Here is a 25,593-nt window from a genome sequence, read left to right as displayed (position 1 = left end):
GTCGGCGTAGTGGAAGCAGTGGCCGTGTCTCACCAGCTGTTTAGAATGATCTTTGGTGTTGACATCCTGGCTGGTTTCGGATTACTCATACAGCAATGGAAAATGAATCACAACAAGAAGGCCGAAACCTACTCACCGACGAGGACGATACAATGATATTAGCCACTGACGAGGTACTTCACAGTTAATTTTCCAATGAGCAAGTTAATTTTTCAGTTCCGAATCAATCCTGTATTTTGTAAACCTATTCTTTGTATTGATATAGGGTCTCTCTATTAATAATGATCCAGAGAATGTACCTAATGATTGCAGTGTTCGTCGAAGAAGAGCCACAAATGGGACCGTCGAGCCTGGGTCTTTAAATGTTTTGTCCTCTAAGTTAGAGGTAACTATATTTAGTTCATGAATAACTATTGGGGTGTCTATTATTTTATGTATTTTTGAAGATATTTACCTACCTATTTTTGCTCCTTTATTCGTTTTCGTCTTGTATAAATAATGAATGCAACTTGTAATTATCTCATCTGTAGTTAACAATACACTGCGCATTTACATGTATGTAATTGTTTCTGAATCCATTTCAATTTTTATCTCCAGAGTCTTGATTATGATATCTGTGAAAATGATCTACTACTGGAGGAAGACCAGAAAAAAGGGTATGCATTTGTAGTAAAAAAGAACCTGGCTAGGTGGTTAGTATTTTTCTTAATTGGTATCACAACGGCCTTGATAGCCAGCATAATAGACATCGCTATTGAAGAATTGTCAGCCATAAAGTACGGTGGACTCAAGGAATGTATCCTTTTGGGTATTATGTGTAATGATTGTGGCGTATTTGAGTACTTACTTCCATTTGAGATGTTGGCTGTAGAATCTTTGCATGTGAATGAATTACCTAATTCCTTCATGTGCATGGGCTCTTTGGCCCCTATGGCTCCATCAGAGTATCATTATCTGTTCTGTTGCCACAATTGAGTGCTTGAAGATGTCATTATAGTAGCCGTATTATATTTCTTCCCTCCAAAAGTGGATTAGTGGCAGCCTGATCATTAATCACTCTCCATTTATCTCGTGTGTCATGTTAGGTTTTCTTTTATTGTCTCTTTTGACGTAAGTGCCAACAATTGTAAAAAGCAAAACAAAAAATATTGTAATTATCCTAAACAACATCACTAATATGATATCAGCACAGAAGAATGAAAACATTCACTTAGCACCGACCTTTATTGGTCACATAATTCAAGATTTAAAAAAAAAACATTAGCAATCAGTTCATTAAGTTCATGTGTAAGAAACTACAAATAGCAGAGGGAACTAAGAAGTACAAGTTCCTTACAAAGAGCAATGTCACAGTTCACTTAATCCCTAGGATTTGGCACCTATATTTGTTCAACTTCAAAACTTTCTTAAAAATTCCATCACGATTTGACTTAGAATTCACATGCATCAGAATCATGAAATTCTTTCTGATCGGTTTTCTAACATTATGATGTTTGATGTTTATGTATGTATTTGGACCTCTCGGATACAATTGGATTTTAAAAGCAATGAGTCTTCTTCATCCTGTACGATATGTCCTCGATTGGCTGTCATTGCACTTCCTGCCTCGCCTGCTAGCAAGTGACTCGAACTCATTGCATGCCTCTTGTTGAAAGATCTACAATGCTGTGTGCTCCACCAGTAACTTCTGCTGCTCTGAGCTCTCTTCTGCAACACTTGTTGGACCCCTGTTCCAGTTACTATCCACAAAGATTTCCTCAACCAAACTAATTGCTCTTTACTAGTTATCTCTAAGGAGGTCATTGCACCTCTCTGGCATGGTCAGGCGTATGCACACTTTTATAAACTTCTCTTTAACTCTTCTTAAGGGATGTTCCTTGGTTCTCAGTAGCCTGTCACTTTTGTCTTTCAAGTCAGTCAGCTCTGCCTTTTCAGCCATCAGTTTCATTTTTGCCCTCTTAATCTCCTTCAATTTGGTCAGCGTGTTCAAATTGTCCCTTTCGTACTGTGTACACAACTATCTACCGATTCGATCGATGGATTTTTCTTCCTCATAGGAAAATCCACTAGGATTGGTACATAGTATATTAATTGTGTTTTGCTTGGTTTCGCTGTTAGTAGGGCCCGCCCGCCTTTGTGACGGTGCGGGATTCCTCGTCCCTTCCCTATCATCTCCCCGGAGGCGTCGTCGGGCTTTCATCGTGGCGGCGCCTCCTTCCTTGTTCCTTCCTGTCCTTCCCCTCCTGCGGGCAGAGGAAAAAAGCTAGTGCTTAGAATCCCTGCCCCAGGAGTGTAACCCACGAGCCCTCCCTAGGTGTCTCGTTTCCATTGTATACACAACTCTTCCAGCAGTCTCTTGCACTCCTCAATCGACTGGTGTTGCTCACTAAGCAGGATTCTCTCCTCGTTGAGGGCACACCTCAGATGACCATCCTCCCCCTCCAGGACACCGCACTTAGACATGGACTGCTTCACCTTACACTTTCAATATAAGTTACTTACTCATGTTTCCAAATCTGTCAGGCCACAATTCAACTCTGGAACATTTTGCTGCTACTATTTTCCTGAGTAAATTATTTTCTCTTTCTGCTTTGCTTTGAAAACCACCTTTTCACCATCTATCGAGAAATGATCACACTTCAGTTCATGCATTTCCAGTCTTCCTCCTCAGGCCAGACATGAGCAGTTCTTCGTTGTCATTTTCTTCTCTCCCTTTTCAGTTACTGTCTTGATTCCTTTCTCTTCTTTCTGATATTAGAGGAGTCAAGATCTGGGACTAAGCACACTTTCTACGAAATAATTTGGTAACCTACACACTTCTTAGCCAGCTGTGGAACCATGTTGCCTCTTCCTGTTACCTTTGTATTATCCACATTGGCTGTATTTTCCCTCAAAAGTATTAATCATGTCAAGTTCTCGAATCATTTGCTCAAGATGTGTTAGGTGATAACTTGCTCTACTATCAATGAAAATCGAACAGAACCTAGAGCTCTTAACTGTTACTCTTATAAATCATATGAAAGTGAAACAACATCACTAATGTAACCAGCACACACAAGTGGACACAGTCACTTAACATCTCAGTCATACTTTTTATTTCCATATAGTTCCTACAGATATCCTTCACTATTTGGTCTTTGAATTGCATTCGAATTTTTTTTTTCATCTCAAGAAAACTCCTTTTTGAATCTTAACATTTCATTCGGATCCTCTCATGATGATACGTACAGTTTTGGATGTGGATCACCATTGAAAAACTTGTAGTTCTACTCTACTCCCTCTTAATTACCCTCCAATATGCAAATGCATAATAGTGTAGAATCAGAATGAAAATCACATCTGTTCTTCCCACTAATTCAATCACTCCCATTTTTTCATGATTGTCAAAAAGTGTTGAATAGGCTCTCGGAAATAAGCAAAGTTTAATTGGGTGACCTAGCTTAAAACTCCTAATGCCAAAAAATTGAATGAGGTAGCTAATGAGACAACTAGACTCAGGTGTCAGTGAAATAAATGATTTATCAGTTTATTTTAGTAAAGGAGGAGAGCAAACATGAGAGTCCAGGGTAAAATGGAGGAAATTTCAACTCGAGGTTACTAGAGAAGATAGTTATAACATCTCCACTGTCACTACTAGCATAGAGTAAGTATATTCTAGGGGGCTCACGGCATAGGCGGAAGTCGTATCGACAGTTTTAATTCTCAAAGAGCTGATAGATGGCCCCGGAGTGGCGAGCAAGAGACTAGAGAGATCACGTTCAAGGTCGCTTCCTGTCCCTCGGGTCTCCCCTTTCCTTCCCGCCTTCCCCTCTTCCAACTCTCCGTCCGTCTCCCAAGCATCGAAGGAAGGGAAGACGATGTTTGCCTCAGGCTTATTGTGACAATCATCTGAGAGAATAGCCTCACACCTCCCAGCAAATGGAGTCGGGGCACCTAATGGGATTTCTTTATCGCCTGGCGAGCTGCGTCTTCCACGAATCCTTCCCTCTTCTCTCTGCTTGGCTTTCCCCATTGCTACTGAAAACAGTTTAACAACATACAGCTGTGAATAAGTGTTGAAACTGTCTCATGCACTTCAAACATTGCAGTCCAAAAGCCAAGATATACTTACTCTATGCTACTAGTCACTATAACCATCCTGGAACTTTTGAATAGTGGTTTCAGTCCAATGTGCATTATTCTTAGAGATTTATTTTGCTTAAAATTAGTTCTCATTCTAAAACCTAAGTAAGTGCTTTTATGAAACCATGCGACCATGTTTTTCTCATGTTTATGAAAGGCCAGAATTCTTCATCAAACCTTGGTCTTTTTCTCTATGTCTCATGGTCATGTCTGAAAACGGCTTTTTTTAAACAATGTATTCCAAAGCCAATTATTGTCTTACCCTTATTCACCCCTGTTCAATGTAATAAATAGAAAAAATAATTTCGTTAGATTCCTTAATGCAAATTTAGCTGTTGATAATTGTGTGGCCAAAAAATGTTTAATTTACCCATATTTGTTATGGGTAGCTGCAAATATCATTCCAGTCATCATTGGATCAGTATTAGTGGCATATGTTGAGGTAAGTGACTGGACGTTACATAATGTGTGGTTCATCATTTTTCACTGTTGTCATTATGTATTTGTCTTTTGTGTTACAGCCATGTGCTGCTGGGAGTGGAATACCACAAGTTAAGTGCTATTTAAATGGAGTTAAAGTTCCTAGAGTGGTTAGAATCAAGACATTAGCGGTTAAAGCAATAGGTGTGGTGACCTCTGTCGTCGGTGGACTTGCAGTTGGGAAGGTAATATTTTCATAATCACAGTTTGTGACTTTGCTTTTGTAGCCATTTTTAATCGGAATGGACAAGTAATACCAGTAATTTAGTAAAGGGCAAAGTTAATAACTATTTTGGACCACAGAAGTTGCTCCATATTGAGAAATATCTTTCTACAATGCTTTGAGAAGGCATTTTTGTTTATATTCTTTTAAGGGAAAGGAAATGTTTTTGGTCAGGCATGCATATTATGAACGAATTTATTCGTATAGAGGTTACAGAATGGACGAACTCCATTTTTAAAATTCATTTTCAACTTCTGAGAGGTTTAAGTGTCACCTCCCTTACAGTCTCAGTCAATGGCTCATTTTGTTTATATCAATATGTGAAGTTACTCCTTATGCATGATAGGTCTTGTTAGCTATTTCATAAATGGGTGTATTTCTGTAAATATTCAAATTTCACTGATGACATACAAAATTATTAATGGAGGAATTATAGACTTAAGATTTCAGAAAAATGATGTGATATTTGCGATGTAATGAGTTTGATAATAGTTTTTTTTAAACATTTATCTTACTTTGAATGAAAAAGTATTACGTGCACAGATACTAATTAAACTGTTTGAAATTTTTTTGTTGCCAAGGAAGGACCAATGATCCATTCTGGTGCAGTTGTTGCTGCAGGTATTTCTCAAGGAAAGAGTACATCTTTTGCCAAAGATTTTAAGTTATTTAGATATTTCCGTGAAGACCATGAGAAGAGAGATTTTGTATCTGGAGGAGCTGCTGCTGGAGTAGCTGCTGCTTTTGGAGCTCCTGTTGGTGAGTAATTTCTTCTGACTTGTACGATAATGAAATATTTGACTATGGGTGAGGTCTAATAAGCATCACAACTGCAGGGTATTTTTTTATCTTGGTTGCCTGTCTAGTGATGGCACATGCAACTCTTTTTTGGGAGCTACTTCAATGCATAGAAACACTTTAATATGCTGTGTGAAGCTCTAGATCCATTGCAGTCTCAATAATGATTGAAAAGAGGAGGGGAGGTAATGAAAAGGTTAAGGGTTGTAGCCGGAGAACTAGTTTTTCAGTTTAAAAAAGTATTATTGATCTCCCTCACAGTTAATTATGTATTAATGAACAAAATAATAGATATTTTACTCCAAAAGAGTTTGTTTCACCTCTTAGTGACAATTTGTGCATCCATTAATTACGTGAGGTGATTTTGGCATTTTTTGGATCACCTTTGTGAGATATTTGGCTTGACCTCCTCCCCCCCTCCCTGTAATCTAGTCCCAATCTCGACCAATAAAGACGTATTATTATTATTATTATTATTAATCTCACACAAGATGGTTCCAAATGCATATTTTCATTGTACATACAATAATCTATGCTTAATTGCTTTGGATTCATTAAAAAAATATAGTTTTTATTATTATTATTTAAGATTAGTTAAGACTAGTATGTACTTATAAGATTAGATGTAGCCTAGAATCAAATTTTAAATCATTTCTTGCGGAAAAAAATTACACATGAGATTGAGTGAGTATCAGCTTGACCCCTTCCCCCCATAAATGCCTCATGTAATTAATGGATGTCTCGTAATTGGAGTGACTTGTTTCCTCTGAGGACTCATAGTTGACTGATTTGGCAAGAAGGAGTTTCATAGCAAATTTCCACTTACTACTAATTACTAACATTATCCTAATAGCAGTGTGGTATTTCTCTTGTTGATCTTTTGTCTTAGAGCAGAACAATGAGGGAAGACAAGTGCTAAAGTTGAAAAATTATTGCTCTTGACAAGGAATAAAATTTTTATTAGAAACCAAGAATTAAAATGAACAGTGATTATGTAGAGAAGTTACGTAACCCTTATTGATTTTTATGTTAATTTTTAGTTTGGATCAAGTATTGCATTATTTCTGTTGACACTATCAATGTGGCCCTTCTGTTTTCAAGTTATGCTGTGGTTATTATAATTTACTTTGCCTTATGTGCAGTTTTCTCATCTATATTAATTTATTGATTGGTGGAAAGTTTGGAAAAATTTCTTTTTCTTTTGAGTCTGGGTCAATCATTTTAAAATCACCCAGGCAATGTTGCTCAACATATTTAATTATAAGTGCATTGTGGTTACAACAGATGGCGGTCACGATGCAGACCATGCTAAATATTTCAATTTAAAAAAAATTTCGTCATAAATGTAATTTTTATGGCTTAAACAAAACTCATTGTTTGAGTAATTATTTAATCAAGCCCCTGTGTGCTAACTTGCACTGCCCGAGCCTTTGCTCGTAATGCACAAGCGTGTAAAGTGGTTGCACTTTATTGAAATTCACTGCTCCACCACTCTAAATGCATTAGAGTCTCAGTCATAATTTTAAATGAGATATTTATTTGTGTTTAAAGGACATTCTGCAAAATTTTAACTTGTTCACCTTCAGTCCCTTTTTAGATATTGACCTGCAAAAATAGATGCTGAAAGGCTTTCGGCATTGTTTGACAAGCTCTAGAAAAAAATGGAGTGCATTCTCAGTGCTAAAAGTCATACTGCAAGTAGTCTTTTTTAACTATTTAACTCAGAAATAACATTTCAACAGTGAGTCTCGTTTCCTTCATAAAAATTTATGGTGTTAAAAAGATAGTATGTATTGACAAATTTTTCCTGAGTTTTTGTGGATAGATTTTGACTGACTGTCTTTTATGATAGAAAAATTTAAAAAATGGCTTCCATAAGTTATTTTTATGATGAATACACTGGCTTTAAATTATTCTGAGGTCTTTTAAAATAGCTTTGAAATTAAACTTTATGCAAACCACATTTTTCATCAAAAGTTGCCCAGCCACCCTTTTAAAAATGGCTGCCAAAAAAAAGTAAGGCTTGCAAATTTTTTTCAAATGGTGTTTTGTAAATGTCTACTTGTAGGGAACGAATGATAAAAAATATTGATAATGATAAAAAAATATTGATAATTGAAAATGCCAAGCAACAAATTTTATTCATATTGGGTGATGGAATGACCCGTCACTGAATTCAAAATTTGCGACAATTCAACTGCAGCCCCTGGAAAGAACCCTACTAAGCCTGAGATATTTGCATGGGCATGCTCATGGTATTTGTGATACCCTGAATTTTTCATCTTGCTCTTGCATACAACTTCATTATTCTGCATACAGTAATTCCTAGTGACGATAGTTAAAAAAATTTTCACATTTCAAATGATTGATAATGCTGACTTGTAACTTTAACCTATCAGAGCATTTACTCTGAAAAGTTGTCGAATATCCATTTCTGAAGCCTTTTCATATTTTTTTAGGTGGAGTTCTCTTTAGTTTAGAGGAAGGTGCAAGCTTCTGGAACCAAAGTTTGACATGGCGTATATTTTTTGCATCTATGATCTCAACTTTTACTCTTAATGTGGTCTTAAGTGCTTACCATAACCACCCTGGACAGTTCTCATTTTCTGGATTGCTGAACTTTGGGCAGTTTGATTCTATCAATTATGAATTTTTTGAATTTCCCATCTTCTTATTAATGGGAGCTATTGGTGGTCTTCTTGGCGCACTCTTCAACCACATCAACTACAAACTAACTGTTTTCCGCATGAGGTAAGTACTGAAAAAAAGTTTTTTTGAAAAATAATTTTCAAGTTAAAATTCTTCAAGTTCAATGGTTTATTTTTGTAAAAATGTGTTAAATTAACGCTTTTATTCAGCAGGTTATCCAAATTTTATGCTTTGGAAGCTATTCCTGTCGTATGTAATGCAGATTATGCATGTGCTGCTGTACATATTTACAAATATAAACCTTAGTATTTGTTCTCTTTGACGAAGTAAACCATCTGTAATTAACATCTATTTTCATCGTTCCACCAAGTAACGCCCAAATCAGTTGATTTTATTAACATCTATCATTTTCAGCATCCTCTCCAGTCAGCGACATATATTAATGAAGTTTCACTTCTTAGAAATAATTTTAGATTGTCAATAAAAATATGATATGTACATATATTCTACCAAAGCACTTTTGCATTAACTTTTCCACTAAGAAGACATCTTCCAATTTGATTATGGCATATAATATTCAATTAAGGTTTCTTTGTTTGTTTTGGATCAGTTATCAGTTTTGAGCACTTAAGGAAATACTTTCCCAGAAAGTGATTCCATCAATTTCATGCTTGTCATATGCTATGTATTCATTATGTAGTATAAAGATAGAGAACATATCTATTAATGAAAAAAATAGTAAATTAATTCTTAGAAGCTATATTTGTACTGTAACTTTTTTGTTTAGTCTAATAAAACTAAAATTAGTTATTTTCTTAAGCCTGGCTCAAATGATCATATTTTTCGTCCCTCCTGAGGAATTTTCTCAGGAACCATAAAGTAAATGCTGGACTCATCTTACAGTCCTTCTGCAGTCCCTTTTTCCATTGTTTCAACTGTTGGTTTCAATATCATTATGCTATTGCCGCTGTCATTCCATTCATGGCATTACAATCCCTGTTCGTGACCATGCGTTCTGATTAGCTGCAAGATGGTGTCAGTGATGGTTTCAGTCAAGGCTTGATCCAGATTTTTTTTATGGGGAGGGGGGCACTAGGGTGTGACTGGCAAATGGTCTTCTTATATTTGTAATTAAAAACAACATACAACAGTTGCTATGTGGAATATTCTTTATTTATGTATGAAAATTGTTTGTATGAAATTAAATTATTAGGGCTCCGTAATATACAAAATAAAATGAAAATAATAATAACTGTATTAAAAATCATGTCTATTTTTTTAAGAGTCCGGGGGCTCATGTACCCCCTATGGTTTCAGTGACAGATCAGAGGAAATGGCAATTGATGGAAAAAGCCTGAAGCCATAGCAGAAAATTATTGCATGTTATGGTCATTTTCCTGACATCATTTTAGCAATCTGCTGGAGCTATTACTCATGAGGGATGGAAAAAATGATGGTGTAATTCAGGCTTTAGACTTACTAAAGTCGTTGAAAATGTGAATTTTGAAAAAAATCAATGAGGACCAGGTTAAGTGGAATTTTTGAATTCATACAGAATCTAACCTCAATATCATTTATTTTTTTCAGATATGTGACAAAAAAGGCTTGCAAAGTTACTGAAGCTGTAATGGTTGCTGCGATCAGTGCCACATTAGGATTTGTTATGATTTACTTTCTAAATGACTGCAAACCTCTTGGCCAAGATCCAACCAAATTTCCAATTCAGGTACTTTATAGTATTATTTGCTGCATTTTTATTTTGGAAACATGAATGCCCTGGCCTCCTTTGAATCTGAAATAATTAGAAGCTCAGGAATTTCAGTAGGATTAAAAAAAACTTCTGGTAAGGAGATGAAGAAGTTTCCGCCTTGTGAACTTCCATCATAAAGAATGCATAATCTTATATTGATGGAACACATCAATGTAAGTTTTTGTGGAAATAAAAATATTAGAATCAGTTTCAATAAGGGAAAATGCTGTTTCAGTTAAAGAAGGTTTCATGGAAAATTTGTACCCATTGGGTAATCGAGAATAAATTTCTTGAGGAAAACTGTACATCTTATTCAGAATTCCTGCCAAAGCCATTAGTAACCTAAATCAGAATACATGTATTCAAAAATTATCTTATTTTCAGATGCATTGCAATGATGGTGAATACAATGCTGTAGCAGCCATATGGTTTCAAACTCCTGAAGCTAGTGTGCGATCCTTTTTTCATGATCCTCCAGGTAATTATGGTTACAGTTTGACTTTTATTGCATGCTATGTATTTCCCATTCAACTTTATGCAAAAAGTGCATTAATGTGGTTATGACATGATATACAGACTGTCCCAGATGTCATGTGTCATTTTTGACTTATAAGTTTGGTAACCCTCGAGCAATATTCTTGAAAATTGGCATACTTGTGGGGAAAGGTCCTCTGTTTTGTCGAATGTAAGCAAAATTTTACAATTTTGACCTCATAATGTGGGTCCAAGCCAAAATTTTGAATGTGCTTTATGGGGATTCAGTGTTAAAAAAATTGAGATGGAAAAAAGTTTGAATTACATCGACCAAGATATACATTCTTATATTTTCAGACATGAGAAAACCAAAAATAATACATTTATTTTTCGAAAATTAAACCCTTGACCCAGTAAGTAATTTCCTTGTCACGCCTACTGGACAATTCCAGGTGTTCGTTACAGCGAAATTTAAATGTTATAAACTTTAAGAAGAATTTTCGTAAGTAAAAGTGTTATTTTCAGTTTTCTTGTGTCCGAAAGTATAAGAATTGACATCTTTGTCAATGAAATTCAAACTTTTTTCTATCTCAATTTTTTTAGCATTGAATCCCCATAACGCAAATTCAAAATTGTAAAATTTTGCTAACACTCAACAAAACAGAGGAACTTTCCCCACAAGTACATATGCCAATTTTCATTAATATTGCTCGAGTGGAAGTTACTAAAATTAGAGGTCAAAAAGGATACACGATATCTGGGACAGTCTGTATATTTTTCTATTTCTATCTGACTTCCTAAATTGTGTTGCATTTTTACTCTCCTTTCTCCATTTTATCAGGGTTGTGGTTACTGAGTAATATTTTTGGTGAATTTGAGTTAAATATGGTAAAAAAGTAGAGATGTGCGAATAGTATCCGCGAATACTCGAATACCTCGAATATTAGAAAGTATTCGATATTCGAGGTTTCGAATAGTTATGCGAAAAGTACCGCCTCGAATACCTCGAATACCTCGAATACTTTGAATTTCGCGTCATACACTGTCGCACGCAGGTCGTTGGTAGTTGACTCGGAAAAATGTAGAGAACTGTAGTCATTTAGTGCTCGCAGCGCCGTTTTACGCAAGTTGACGAATTACATCAAATTCGTGGATTTTAGCGGTGAAAAGAGTTCGACGAGGGGAACCGAAAATGGTCGGGTGAAAAATTCCGAAAATCCCTGATTCCCCCCACCAGGAGAACTTCAGTGCCGTGGGATAGCAACCTTAGGCATATCCCACGATCCGCTATCCCCCTCCATTCAGCACTCGCCTCACCCACTCTGACGCTTTCCTCTTCTCCGAAATCAAACAAAAGGTCCCAACTCGCGCAGGGATCGCATTACGAAGACCCCTGCTTCGAAAAAAATATCGAGTTACGAGAACAATAAAAACGTGTTTCACGCCCTCCCCCCTTTTCTCACCCACTGACCTTTTTCTGGCTACCTGCTTCGAAGTTCCCCATTTCTGGAGGTCAACTGCTGTGTGAGTAACGTGGGATACTTGCATTAGCGCATTTCCCAAGATCCGGTATCCCTCTCCATTCAGCACTAGCCCCCCCTCTGAGGCTTTCCTCTTCTTCGAAATAAAAAAAAGGTCACAGCTCGCGCAGGGATCATATTACGAAGACCTTAGCTTCGAAAAAATACCAAGTTACACGAGAACAATAGAAACGTGTTTCGGGCCCTCCCTTTTCGCCCCCACTGACCTTTTTTTTCCTACCAGCTTCGAAGTTCCCCATTTCTGTGGAGGTCAACCGCTGCATGAGTCATCTATTAGCACAAAAGGTGTCTAAGAATGACTTTCGTCAATTGATGTTACACCTTTATTGAATTGAAATATTAGTAATGTGCGCGTAATTTCAAAAAGAATAAGACCAAACACGACGTATTTCTGAGTTTATTTAAGCATTTTACGCAAAGAAATAAATATCAAAATACGACGGAGACTTAGCATTCTGGCGAAACTCGATATGAGTAGCAGAGCTTCTCGGAAGTTGATGCGGTATTTTTTTCCGAAAACATATATCAAGTTACAATTTATGAGTGGTGCTATAAATCTTTATTGTTACAGTCGCAGACAAAGGGATATTTTCTCAGAATATTTGGTTTCTCCCTGAGAGCATTCCAATTCATCTTCTTATCTCGTGAGAACTCCCAAAGATGGACTGAAAATAATTGAAGAAAATCCGGTGGAAAAGAGCTTGTATTTTGCAAAATGCCTCAGATTGTCAGCTAGCACTTGGCAGCAGGAGTGGGGGTAAAGCGATGTTAGTTGAATTAACTATATGCCCAATTGTTTCCATAAAATTAAAATATTCATTAATCAGCTACATTACTGTTCGAATCATTTAAAGGAAATAAAAATTACTCCCCAAAATGTTGTGTTACCTGCAGCATAGGCAACCGAGTCAAACATTCCAGCATTCATCATTTAGTATTCGAGGTATTCGAATATTCGAGCAATGATTTAATATTCGAATTCGATATTCGAATTCGAGAAATCTACTATTCGACCCATCTCTATAAAAAAGGTTTTCCTCTTATGAATCTAATGACACTAAAAGGAAGAGCTTGGGTATAAGACTCTCTGCCAGAATAATGGCTGCATTTTGTTAACTTAATGGAAATAATGTCGCACAAATTGATCTCTGATGTGCACCCAAGTAAAATTACCTGTGAAGAAGGCCATTCCTCTGAATACCTGAATTTTCAATCAATATCCTGGAGGTATCATCTAGTGTTGGCAATGAGGAAAGAGAAGGAAGGGCTTTCAATGGAGAATAATTTTCTCCTTATATGAAAATTTAGCAAGTGAAAAGTAATGAACTCATGTTACAGTAAAACCTCACCTTAACGAACTCCCGCTAAACGAAGAACTCCGTTCAACGAACAAATGCTATTGGTCCGGCCAATTGCCTATGTAAACACATTAGTGAAAAACCCCGATGAACGAACTCCTCTTTTACGAAAACTCCCGATCAACGAAATTAAATTTCGGCGCGATCGAGTGAAATTCACCTCCCAATAACCAATTTTTCCGGTTAAATTTTTATTTTCATATGAATAATTTAATATTCGTAGCGTTGCAGGGCAAATCAGAGACTTCCACTGAATAAGCCAATCAGAATCGTCATTATTAACCGTAACCATAGCCTTCCGTCGTGTGTTTCCGCCGACCCCAACTCGCGGCTCGCGGCGAATTGCGAAAAATGTTAATGCTGACTTTCGTAAATAACTCAATGTCCCAATATTTACACGCTCAAAGATATGATATCTAGAGCTATGTACTTCGAACGCATTCTTTTGACGGTTGTTTAAGATACTTTACAGAATTACAACGCGTAAATTCCGAGAAGCATTTTTTTTCACTGGCCGCCATCTTGGATAACTTCTTTAAAATTTAACTAAATTACGGAAGATACAATGTGCGCGCTAGAAGATGAAAGCCAAAATTTGCATCTCTTAATTATCTTTAATATATGACTCAGTAGTTACTCTTGTTTCATTCACATTGTTTATTTCAACATCATCTAAAAAATAGGAGAAACTTTTGCATTTGCCGCAATCTTGGATAAAAAATATTCGCACTTAAGACACGAAAGCCAACATTTCCCATTGATCTAGACGTTACTTGAATTGAGTGCTTTATACTAAAGGTCAGTCTCTGTCTGTCGGCGATTGTAGCGATGTCCTAACGTGATGTGAAGCGGTGTTGATTTTCTCCTGAGAAAAAGGTTTGCGACGCCCGTCAATTGTTGCATGAAGAAGACGACACAGTCTAAATATGCCATGTTTAGACTGGGCCAATGGTGATGCCTCACCCCTGTGGTAGCAGCAAAAATCCATGAATGACAACGGGATTAATTCAGCGGTGGTTGGCGGGAGTTGATGCACTCATGGGGAAAGTAGATTTCTTCCTCGATCGCTGCACGGGCCCAAACATAGGACTAACAATAAAAAATGTGCGTGTTATTTTCTTCCCCCCAACTGCAATAGCTAAGTTGCGACTCTCGACCGAGGGGTCATTTCTGCGGCAAAGCGGCATTACCGTCGGATTTTAGTGGAGTTTTTGGTTTGTCGAATGGATGTAAGGGATCGGCGAAATTGAAGAGGACCATTTTGCAGGTAATGCAAGGGCTTTGGAAAGCTTGGAAGCGTGTCGCACCTGTCACCATATTTAGTTATTTTGCAAAAACCGGGTTTGCAGTCAACAGCATCATTCTCGTGACTTATTTTACTTCAAGAACTCCTGCATGAGGCCTTCCAAGCTGTTTTCTTATCGGGAGTTGTCAATCCGGTTTGCAGTCAACTGCGACCACGCGAAGGAGAGTGATGTCGAAAGCCGTGAATCCTGGCAGGGTCTCTCAAAAGTCATGAATATTGAAGGGTCGTTTGATGAGTTCACTAGAATAGACTCAAATTTCGTAATCCGCGAAGCCAGCGAACTGAGGGTTGCAGAATATAATTTCTCGAAAACTCATTTTTCAAAATCGTGACGTATTTTACTTCGAGAACTCCTGCATAGGGCCTTTCAAGATGTTTTCTTATCGGCAGTTGTCTATCCGGAATGCGATGGAAATGATGCTAGTACAATGAATTATTTACGAAGCCCGCGACCGCAAATATTGCTATGGAGTATTCTGGATTCGACTACTATAAAGAAATGCTGCCACCTACTGAGCTTTAATGGGTCGACGAAAGTCGCACTCGCGCCTTTATGGTAGAGCGATCTTAATTTCATGATGAAGCTATAATTGGCGCTGTTACTTTAACTTTATATTAGTAATGGTCAAATCTATCGAATTCTTAATTTTTCAGTGTAAACTTCGCGAATACATGTACTCTATTTCAAATATTGAGAATAAAGGGATGGCCTCGCACTCACCTCTACGTTGAATACATTTTTGAAAACCGATGAAAAAGCACGCGAAGTGATTGAATAATACGAACTGAGGCTTCCTAAATGTGGTCTATTGCCCGCGATTTGCATTGCAGCTGAAGAAATAAGCACTGTTTTGAAGTATGCGAAGGTAGAATGAAGATAACGCATGGAGACTTGCTTCAATTTCCGAGCCCCTAGAATGATGCAACGTGCGCATCACCTCCGGGGAACGAACTCCCGTTCAACGAAACGGCAAAATTTCGGTCCCTTGAGTTTCGTTTAAGAGAGGTTTTACTGTACTTATTTGAGAAAAAATCATGTATTTTTACCACTAACAATGCCAGGAAGAAAAACTAAAGTCCGGGAAGCCATTTTCTTTTTCTATATTTAATTGTTGTATCTTAGGAAATAGGAAGTAAAGTGATTAGAAGCCACGATTAGCTTTACATAAACATCTTTGAATATGTGTTCTATGTATTTTATAACTGGTATAAAAGAAAGAGTCTTTTTTGTTGGGCTCAAGACACTTATAATGATCCTGCTTTAGTTTTAGAGGTAGAACATGTTCTTAATCATCTATGAACCATGTCGTAAGATTTTTGTGTAACACAATACTCATAGAGGGGAACTTAGTATCACTGCCTTTCCCTCAACAAACATTTCATCATAATGGTGTCGCAATACTAATGTTGCAATGCTTTTAGTAATAAATAATTATCTGAGAGATTTTCATCAATTCTATAAAAATGTACAATATTCTGATAACTATCTGAGTTACTGTGGGAAATTAAGCTAACCATGAATAGGGTATTAACTTTCTGATAAATGTTTGCACCCTTATTCTTCAGGAAAATGAGCTTATAAGATGACTCTTTATGCATGAAAACATTTCCTTGCTTTTATATATAATTGGTAACAAACATTCGATCAAATTATTCCTCAAAATTAACCAATAATAAACCAAAGTGTGAAAAATATGGATTAAAAAATTAGATGCTCCTTTCTGTGTTAACAATCTGAATGTTCTTGCTTTCCAGGATCTCATAAAGCTTTGTCCGTTGGCATATTTTTTTCCCTCTACTTCCTACTCTCATGCTGGACCTATGGCCTTAGTGTTTCCAGTGGTCTCTTCATTCCCACACTTCTCACTGGAGCTGCATGGGGCCGCCTAGTGGGAATGGGCCTTGAGTCACTGGCTCCGAATTCAGTAAGAATGTCATCTCCATCGGTAGAAAGAACTTAATTTAGACTGCAGTAATTATAAAACTCATTCCCTCTCTCCTATTTTTGTATTCTGGGATTGATATTGGAGCATTTAAAGTAGTTAAAAAATGATTATGTATATTTTTCAGCAGAAAATCTTCTCATAAAGTAAGGATTCCTATGAAAATTCCTGTACAGCTTGAAACAATTGTTTATCATAGACATTATTCACGCATACCAGTGTTTCAACTCAAATGTTCATTTGGATTGGTGAGAATAGAGCTCTCCCTAGACTGGACCACAGATTGACACACATTTCTTTAAGGCTTCACCCTGGATTTGAATCAGGGATGCTTCGATAAGCAGCCAAGTGCCCTACCAATGAGGCTGTCATGCTCCCCAAAAGAGATAATTTATTCTTTTCCGATGTGATCCCCACATTTTTATCAGAAACCTCTGGTATTGGAGTAATCAGGGAAATAATAATTAAGCATGAAAGTAATGCAGGTAACCTGAGCATCAACAGTGAACAGCCTCAGAGGAAAAAATGAACCACTTGTGACTGGACTGGGGGTACCACTCTCTGAATCTCTACCACCCAGGGGCACAGCTAGGAATTAAGGCTGGGGGGGTTTAGGTGTAACTAATACCGGGGTGTGTGGGGGGTATGGTATACCCACCAGGATAAGCAGTAGGTGGGAGATTAATAAATTGTGTAATTTTATGATAAATGGTTCAAAAGGGTGAGTTTTACGGCTTTCTGAAGGATATTTAATAATCCTTGCACTATTCTTTAAGTAAAATCAATCCAATTAAGTAAAATGGATTACACTTAAAAAATTTCTCTGAGCTCTGGGGGGGATTTTATCCCCCAAAACCCCCCCTCGCTGTGCCACTGGTTCCTACAACTGCCACACTCCCTCATACAGGTGATCTATTGCAATTGTTGATGGCATGGAGGAGAAGTTTTTGAAGGTTATTGAAGTCCAAATCCATTTTGATATAAACTTTTGGCACCTTGAATTTTTTATTTTGAGACTGAGGCACTCATTAACTCTCAGGCTAAAGCATTCACAGATCTTTCTCCTGATCCCTTCAGATGAAACAGGGCCTTCTAGAGGATATTTTCCGACGTGTAAGGAAAGTTTTATCCCTCAAAACCCCCCCCCCCCCTCGCTGCGCCACTGCTACCACCGGCCCATAAACTTTGACGGAGCTGCACCCTAACCCATTGTCTTGGGAGCTCTCATTCAAAGCAGTCCCATGGCAAACTAGACATATTCACAAGTAAAGGATTTGCTGTAGGGATAGAAAATCACATTTATTAGAAATTTTTCTTGGTGTAAAGGACTTGACAAAGGAGGCTTGCATGAAAGTTTAAAAATATGAGCAGGAAATATGGATTTTTATGCAGAAACCATTCCAAATGACACTCTACCATTTTTTGCATTATGCATGCTTGCCATCTAACAGCAAAGTAAATCAGTTATTTTGGATTTTTGTTTGTAGTAAACTGTATGCGAGAGGTATGGAGAGTATGTATGTGTACTTCATTGAAGAACTTAAATTTATTGGAATAGATATATAATGCTTTCAAGGTATAAAGTATATGAAAATCATTTGCATAATAAGATAACCTCCAAGTATTTTGTGACTCAGGTTATATTAATTCTGTGGGGCTAAAACTTTCATCCAGCTGAAAATGTCACTATCAGGGTGTATCCAGGATTTTTTCTGGGAGGTGGGGGAAGTACAAGGGTTTGGCAGGCAAGCAGTCTTCTCATATTTGAAATTAAAAACTACATACAACAATTACTGTTCAAAATATTCCCTTTATTTTAATATGTAAGTTATTGATATAAAATTAAATGATTGAGGTTCCATAATGCACTTAACAAAAGGAACGTACAGGCATCACCCGAGTTACGTAAGAGATGCATTCCGGCAGACTCTGTGTGAGTCGAAATGTACGTAAGTCAAACATTCTGCATTGGTGCTTCAGAGATTTCGATCGGTGGGGTGAATTCTCAGCGGAGAAATGCGCGGTAAATTCTCGGTCAAGTTTCATTCAATTCACTGCGATATTCATGAACTCTTCCACGTATTCTTATGTTATTAGACACAAAATCAATGAACATTAATATATATTGATAGTTGCATCTCGAGCATTGACAATCAAAATGCGTAATATTATTCCCCGAATTGACCGATCACGTGGATTCGGGAAAGTACGGTATCTCAACGCTACATTACTAAATTGAATACTTAAATTGATTCATCATGTTATACTGTGCTTTTCCGCAATAAAGATTTCTGCTCGGACTTCATTTTCTTTTAATTCCTCTAATGGAAATGTCCAAATTTAAGGATACAATTTTTAAATAGTTGAAAGTCGGAGTTCGGGTGTGTATGCTGTGGAACAAGCTGTATCGTACAGGAGTGAGCGCACCACTTCCATAGGCCATCATCATTGTTTTCATCTGACATTGGGTATACGAGCGAATATCTACTTCATCGCGCTCGCATTCGAAAATTAACGAAATCTCTTGAAAACGTTATCACTTACGTAAGTACAGATTTATGTAAGTCGAGACTTACGTAACTCGGGGGATGCCTATAATGAAAACCATATTAAAAATCTTGTCTATTTTTTAACCATCTGGGAGGGGGCACATGCCCCCCTTCCCCGCCCCCCCCCCCCTAAATCCGCCTATGGGTCACTGGATCATAAAATTGACTTATTGCAAGTTTCCTATTACCTATGTTGTTCCAAGCTATGTTTTTATTCTTTCTGGTAAGAATAATTTTCTGACTTTCACATTAGTTCCTGACTTGTTTTCTGGTTGCCTGGTCAGCCAGTTTCCATTCACTCAACCATTTTAATCCCTTTACTCAAACCTTCTTGACAAAAGGCTCCGAAGCTGAGGAGGAACCAGAGAAATGTGTCCGCCTCTTCTTTAATTTCTACTTTTTAGAATATGCTAGTTAGGAGCTGATCATGGCTGTTATCACTATCCTCGTCGAATGGAATTTATTCTGTTTTTCTCTGTTTTCTATGGTTAAAGTTAGCCATCAAAACTATGGCACTGAATCTGAATATCTGAAACTATCATCAAAACTATGGCACTGAATCTGAAAATACAAAATAAAGACAAGCTGGTTATTACATTGCCCTCATGCTTTGGGCAAGACTCTCCTCTGCCGTTCACTGCCTCGTGAAGAGTCACTAATTTCCCTTGTGGAATGCAGCAAGTGGAGTGTGCACAGGCTTGTCTTCCTCTGAGGCACAGTTGTCGGTTCTCTGAGGCATACGTTTCCATTTTTGCCTGACAATGTGGTTAATTATTTTTTGTTTGGGGCTGTACTACCTGATTCATGAGCATATACTGATAGGTCTTGGGACCTTTATTCAACATCACACTGCAGTCAATCTTTGAATGAGGCAATGGTATAGCTTGTTTAATACATAATAATATCAATGAACTAGTTTATAGTTTTCATGCTCTATAGGTGATAACTTAATTCATGTCCCATATTTGTTTCTTTGAAGGAGATTTGTTTTCCTGCTTTGAAGGTTTTTAACTCTTACCCTTATAATATATGTACTTAACTTTTTTAACTTTAACCCCTCTAAATTTGGTACAGTACCTTGAAAATATGCCTTTACAAAATTTTTATTGGTATGAGTTAGTCCTACTGATTTAATAAGCTGCTGGTATTATTACATACTTTTTTCTCTTAAATAATAGTTTAGTGCATCATCGGTCAAAAGTAAAAGCTGTGAGAGGTTTTAGCCAACATTTTTATGTTGAAATTTCTTTCTTCAAAAAAAGGAATTTTGTTCATTTAGTTACATATATTGAATCAAGTATGAACATTTCAAAGTTAAACCCCATCAACATTTTGTCAAAGAGCATAATATTAGCATCTTAGAGTACTTGAATTGGGATTGTCTAAAATGAGGGTTCTTCATTTGGGCATCCAATCTTAATTCATTTTGCCCAGGATAATATTTTTTTAAACCATAAAAACTGTAATTTGCTTAAGCCTAGTGTGTGATGAATATTTCTTTAATCTAGGATATGGGCACTTGAGATGGAGGTATCTAAATGCCTGCAAATCTCTTGACTTGTTCATTCTGAAGTTCTAAATAAAATATTTTAGGCATGGCATGAATTGGTTTAGATTAATCGGCAGTATTGTGATTGGGCACTTTGCACATGAAATATATTTGTAATTATGTCATTTCAGATAAACTCTTTATTCTCATGGAAATCCTTAATGAAGTAATGTTATTCACTAATTTTTATTGTATATGTATGCAATAAAATGTTGACGTTATATGTATTCAAATCTGATTCGATAGTTTTTGATCATTCATTCATCTTAATTTTGCAGACGTGGGCAACACCTGGAAAGTATGCCCTTGTTGGAGCGGCTGCCCAGCTTGGTGGAGTTGTTCGAATGACCATCAGTCTGACTGTGATCTTAATCGAAGCTACTGGCAGTATTTCTTTTGGCCTGCCTTTGATGATAGTACTCATCTCTGCCAAATGGGTTGGAGATTACTTCAATGAGGTGAATTTTCATTTTTATTATGATAAGGCTGTCACTTGCATTACATGTGCTGATACTTAAATGCTTCTACATTTTTATTTCTATTTATTTTTTGTTTCTATTTAGTTTTTGTTTCTATTTATTTTTGTTTATATTTATTGACTTACTTTTTGCTATTATTGATATTTTAGAATGAGGCAGTAGAGTCCCAGTATAACAAACTACTTGATAGTGAAATTTTGCTATTTCTAATTATTTAATTTGGTGGTGACTAAATTTAAATATAAAAGTATGAGAAAGCTTTTATTTTGGAAGCAAGAAGAGGTCAAACTCAAGTCAGTTTTTGTGTTGATGAATGGTGATTTTTCCGGGTATTCTTCCGCGTTTATCCATTTTGTTGGACAATATTTCACCAACGTTCCAGTTGGTGAAATATTGTCCTACAAAATGGATAAATGCGGAAGAATACCCGGAAAAATCACCTGATATCACATAATCTCCGCGGAAGCCTACTTGGAAACCCCAGTTTTTGTGTCAATTGCCAGACATTGCAATTGTCAACTTTTTATTCACCTTCCTTCTTAAATTGTGTAGAGTTCTTTGAATTGTGATGACTCAGATACTTCTTTAGACATCTGCTATTGTCAATTTATGGAATAAAATGTTCAAATGAATTGTCAGCAAAGGTTTTCAATCTATGGCTTTGAGGTCCTCTGATCCTTGAGATAGTGAAGTGACTGTAGGCGTAGTTATGGAAGTGTGGCCCCTAAGAAAAATTTGACAGATCAAAATCAAAGCTTTCAATGTTTTACAAAGATGTCATCAGAAGTGAGGGTTAGTTTAAGTTCTGAGAATGTTAATTTTAAGAACTCCCCTGGAGGAAAACCTCTCGAAGAGGGTGTAGCACCCAAAGGGTTGCGAGTCCCATGGTCTTCTTCAATCCAAGTTGCATCCCATGGAAGGGATGGGAGAGAAAACCACAATCTGGTTGCCATGTAGACCGCAATCACAGTAGGAGAATTTGCTGGCAAGAATAAATGACTTACAAACTTGATTTACGACACTCTCTCATTTTCTTGTATATATCTCTAGAGAAAGGAGTCATTCAATGACCCTGAATGAGTACAATGTTGGTAAGTGGATGGAAAGGTACATTTAGTGGAGAAAACTTGGAGCGAAAGACAAATATAAAAGTTTTGGTCTCAGCTCTGCATGAAGCTCTCTCGGCCAAGCAATTAATGAAATTATCATCATAATCATATATCTATCACAGATGATTCCAAAAATAAATCTCATGATAATCTTGGACATACGTAATAACTTTTTTGGTATTTTTAGTTTTCAGAAATTAGGATTTGATGAAAATCTCTGGGATGGGTTTGGAAATTTAAAAACTATCATTTTAGAAAAAGACTCCATCTAAATATTTAATTAATATCAGTTGCAATGAGATAATAAATAACTTTTACTATTTTCTAATTGGTGTACAACTTTTTGGGAAGCTCTATGTCTCAGCTCACACTGGCATTTACCTCAGCTTCTGGCAACATATCTAGGATATTCTAACTTATATTTTATCAGTCTTAACTCTTCTACTTTTACTGTTGTATTTTATTAGTCACTCCATCTTCATATTTGATGATGCTCCAAGGCTTTCTTTCACAGTGTGCTGTAATTGGAGTGGGTTTCCAAAATCTGAACTTTGTTCAAACTTCACTGTGTGGAAATATTTTTTTGTCAATCTGAATTTCATATGCTTTAATTAATTTTTGTGTTTCTTCATTTTAAAGGGTGTGTACGACATCCACATTCAGCTCTCTGGTGTTCCTATTCTTGCTTGGCAACCACCTCCGCTATCAAGTGATATACGTGCTCAAGATGTGATGAGTCATCCTGTGGTCTCATTCAAAACTGTGGAAAATGTTGGTCACATCGTGGATGTTTTAAAGAAAACATCTTTCAATGGATTTCCTGTTGTGGAACCAAGTAATATGGTAATATTCTAATTTTAAATGGAGAAGAGTAGAGTGATTTTAATTATCAAAAGCAGTATACTCTGACAAATTCTTGGCCTGGTCAATGGTGGAAAGGGGGCTGGAGCTCTATGACCTTTCAAATCAAGATTGAGAAAGGCAGGAGAAGTTTGTAGTTTTTTTTCAGCCTTAATAACGATAAATTTTCTCCTTGCTTCTTTAAGGCATCCATGGTTTGCTTAAAGGTTGCATTTCTTGTGGGTGCAAAATTATTATGTGCATCCTTATGGTGCTTTTTCAATCTTATACTAAATTGATGAAAGTAATTGCCAAATCTTATTGTTTTTTAATTGCTGAATTAATTACTAGGGATTGTGAACTAGTAATGATGTATTGGTGGCTTTGTTGTATTTTTTTAACTCTATATAGTGAAGTAGAATATCTATTTACTCATAGAATGATTCTCTTTTGCAGGGAGATGGTGGATCGGTTGGTTTATTTAAAGGCCTTATAATAAGGTCTCATCTTATAGTATTACTGCAGAACAAAATATTCCATGAACCTTCTCAACAACAACAAGGTCACAAGAATGTCTCATTGAAGTTATTCCGTGATGCATATCCTCGTTATCCTACTATTGGGGTAAATTAGTGTGAAAAACTCATTTCATTTGATCGTATATATTTAAGTACTTTTTAGTCTGTTGCTTCACTTTAAATGCATTCCTTTTTTTTTATTTACAGGAAGTGCATGTATCACCTCTGGAACAAACTTTTAATATTGATTTGAGACCCTTTATGAATCGCTCACCATACTCAGTTCAGCATGTAAGTTGAGATGTAAATATATTATACTCATTTTGAAACCTTTGTGTTTTCCATCTATCTATGTTGCCTGGTATTAATGATGATTTCTTTTCTATGAAAATTTTAGTCAGCTTCTCTTCCTCGAATCTTCAGACTTTTCCGAGCCCTTGGTTTGCGACACCTGGTTGTTGTGAATAGTTCAAATGAGGTAGGTTAGAAAAAAATTGTGAGGAATGTAACTTTTTAATTGATTTGAACTAATATTGTTTCTCTTTAGGTCATAGGAATGGTTACGCGGAAAGACTTGGCAAGATTCAGGGTGTGGAAACATAGGGGCATGATGGGTTTGGAAAAATTATTAATTTCAGAAAAACTTTGATTGATTTTAATTTGTTACCATTTTCTTAATCAAACCCAGTATGTGTTAATCTATATGAAGCTTGACTCATTCCATCATGTTTTCTAGCCCTCTCAAAGATAGCTCTTACTTCCAAGGAAAGCTATCACAATTATCGATTGACCACATGAATGTTTCAACAGCTGGAGCTATTATTTGTTTTAAAAAAGTGTTTTTTTCTTTCTGAGGTGATAAACGTGGACTAAATTGATATGTTAAGTATTTTTCAGTCAATTGAAATTCTTCTTAGTTCAAAATTTTATCTTAGGGTCCATCCTGATCTGTACTTCATAGTATTTATCATCTGGAAATGTATGATTATTACATATGTTATACATTATGAAGCAGTATGGAAAATAATGGTGGTAGACAGTAAAGTCTGGAAAAGTCTTGATATTTAAGTGGCCACCTTGTTGCAACTCTCATTCCATTGAAAGCCCAGCATGGGTGTAGAATACCCAACTCATTGCTAAAGTTTGAAAAATGGTGTTTTTCATGGTTGATGGAAAAATTAGCATTCTTGTAATGTAGAAAGCCAAATAATCACCAGAAAAATCCCAGAAAAAAATTAATTTTAGAGATAATTTTATCAAGCCATTGAAGCTATCCCCTACAAGGAATGGAAAAATATGATAGTGAGATTCAGACTTGGATATATGAACTAATTTTTTTAATAATTGTACCTTTCACATTGTATGAATTCATGTATTCTTGTACATTTAATTAATAAGGAATCATGTGATATTTATTTGTCATAATATTCATTGAGGTCAAGTACCACTTGCTATTCAATGATTTGTATTTTTAATCCCATTTCTGGTGGGAAAATGTAGATAGTGGAAATGAAGAATTTATATGGCTGTTATAAATAAATGTTTAATTTTGAAAACTTCTATTTTTTATTTACCATTAAAGAATGCATCGATTCTGTGTGTTCATGAAGTGAAAAGCATGACATAGATTCATTTTAGCCCTCTCAGTACTGATAGCTGATATGCCAGCTTAAGTTTCTCAGCCAAAAAGTGCTACAGGGATATATTTTGGCTTTTGAGAGGACCCCTTTAAAATTAATTATCATGCAGAAAATAAACTTTTGAAATAAATCAAGATAATTGATGGATATAAATGGTGTAATTAAGGAAGATGGAAAGACAGTATACATCAATGTAACAAAAATTACATCTCGGAACTTTTTTTTACGAAGGAGTTATATTTCATTTAAATGTCCTCACCATTTC

The 25,593-nt window shown here is 36.3% G+C and overlaps 1 protein-coding gene across 1 annotated transcript; it reads left to right on the top strand.

Moving 5' to 3' along the window:
- On the top strand, positions 1-25,244 carry LOC124171116 (H(+)/Cl(-) exchange transporter 7). The gene is made up of 16 exons (XM_046550256.1): positions 1-173; positions 266-385; positions 598-796; positions 4,455-4,564; positions 4,644-4,787; positions 5,407-5,584; positions 8,083-8,374; positions 9,860-9,998; positions 10,407-10,500; positions 16,457-16,626; positions 21,021-21,200; positions 22,970-23,173; positions 23,627-23,794; positions 23,896-23,979; positions 24,086-24,166; positions 24,236-25,244. The coding sequence occupies exons 1-16, from the start codon at positions 96-98 to the stop codon at positions 24,335-24,337; spliced, it is 2,343 nt and encodes a 780-aa protein (XP_046406212.1). The 5' UTR covers positions 1-95; the 3' UTR covers positions 24,338-25,244.
- The last annotated feature ends 349 nt before the right edge of the window (positions 25,245-25,593 follow it).

The sequence above is a fragment of the Ischnura elegans genome, chromosome 1 (genome assembly GCF_921293095.1).
Source record: "Ischnura elegans chromosome 1, ioIscEleg1.1, whole genome shotgun sequence".
In the NCBI taxonomy this organism is placed as follows: domain Eukaryota; kingdom Metazoa; phylum Arthropoda; class Insecta; order Odonata; family Coenagrionidae; genus Ischnura; species Ischnura elegans.
This window is presented reverse-complemented; position numbering and strand designations above follow the sequence as displayed.

Excerpts from the sequence above, each read along its gene's own strand:
- LOC124171116 (XM_046550256.1), top strand. The coding sequence starts at position 96 with ATGGAAAATGAATCACAACAAGAAGGCCGAAACCTACTCACCGACGAG. Across the intron at positions 386-597 it reads TTTTGTCCTCTAAGTTAGAG|AGTCTTGATTATGATATCTG; the intron begins GTAACTATATTT and ends TTTTATCTCCAG. Across the intron at positions 21,201-22,969 it reads TTGGAGATTACTTCAATGAG|GGTGTGTACGACATCCACAT; the intron begins GTGAATTTTCAT and ends TTCATTTTAAAG.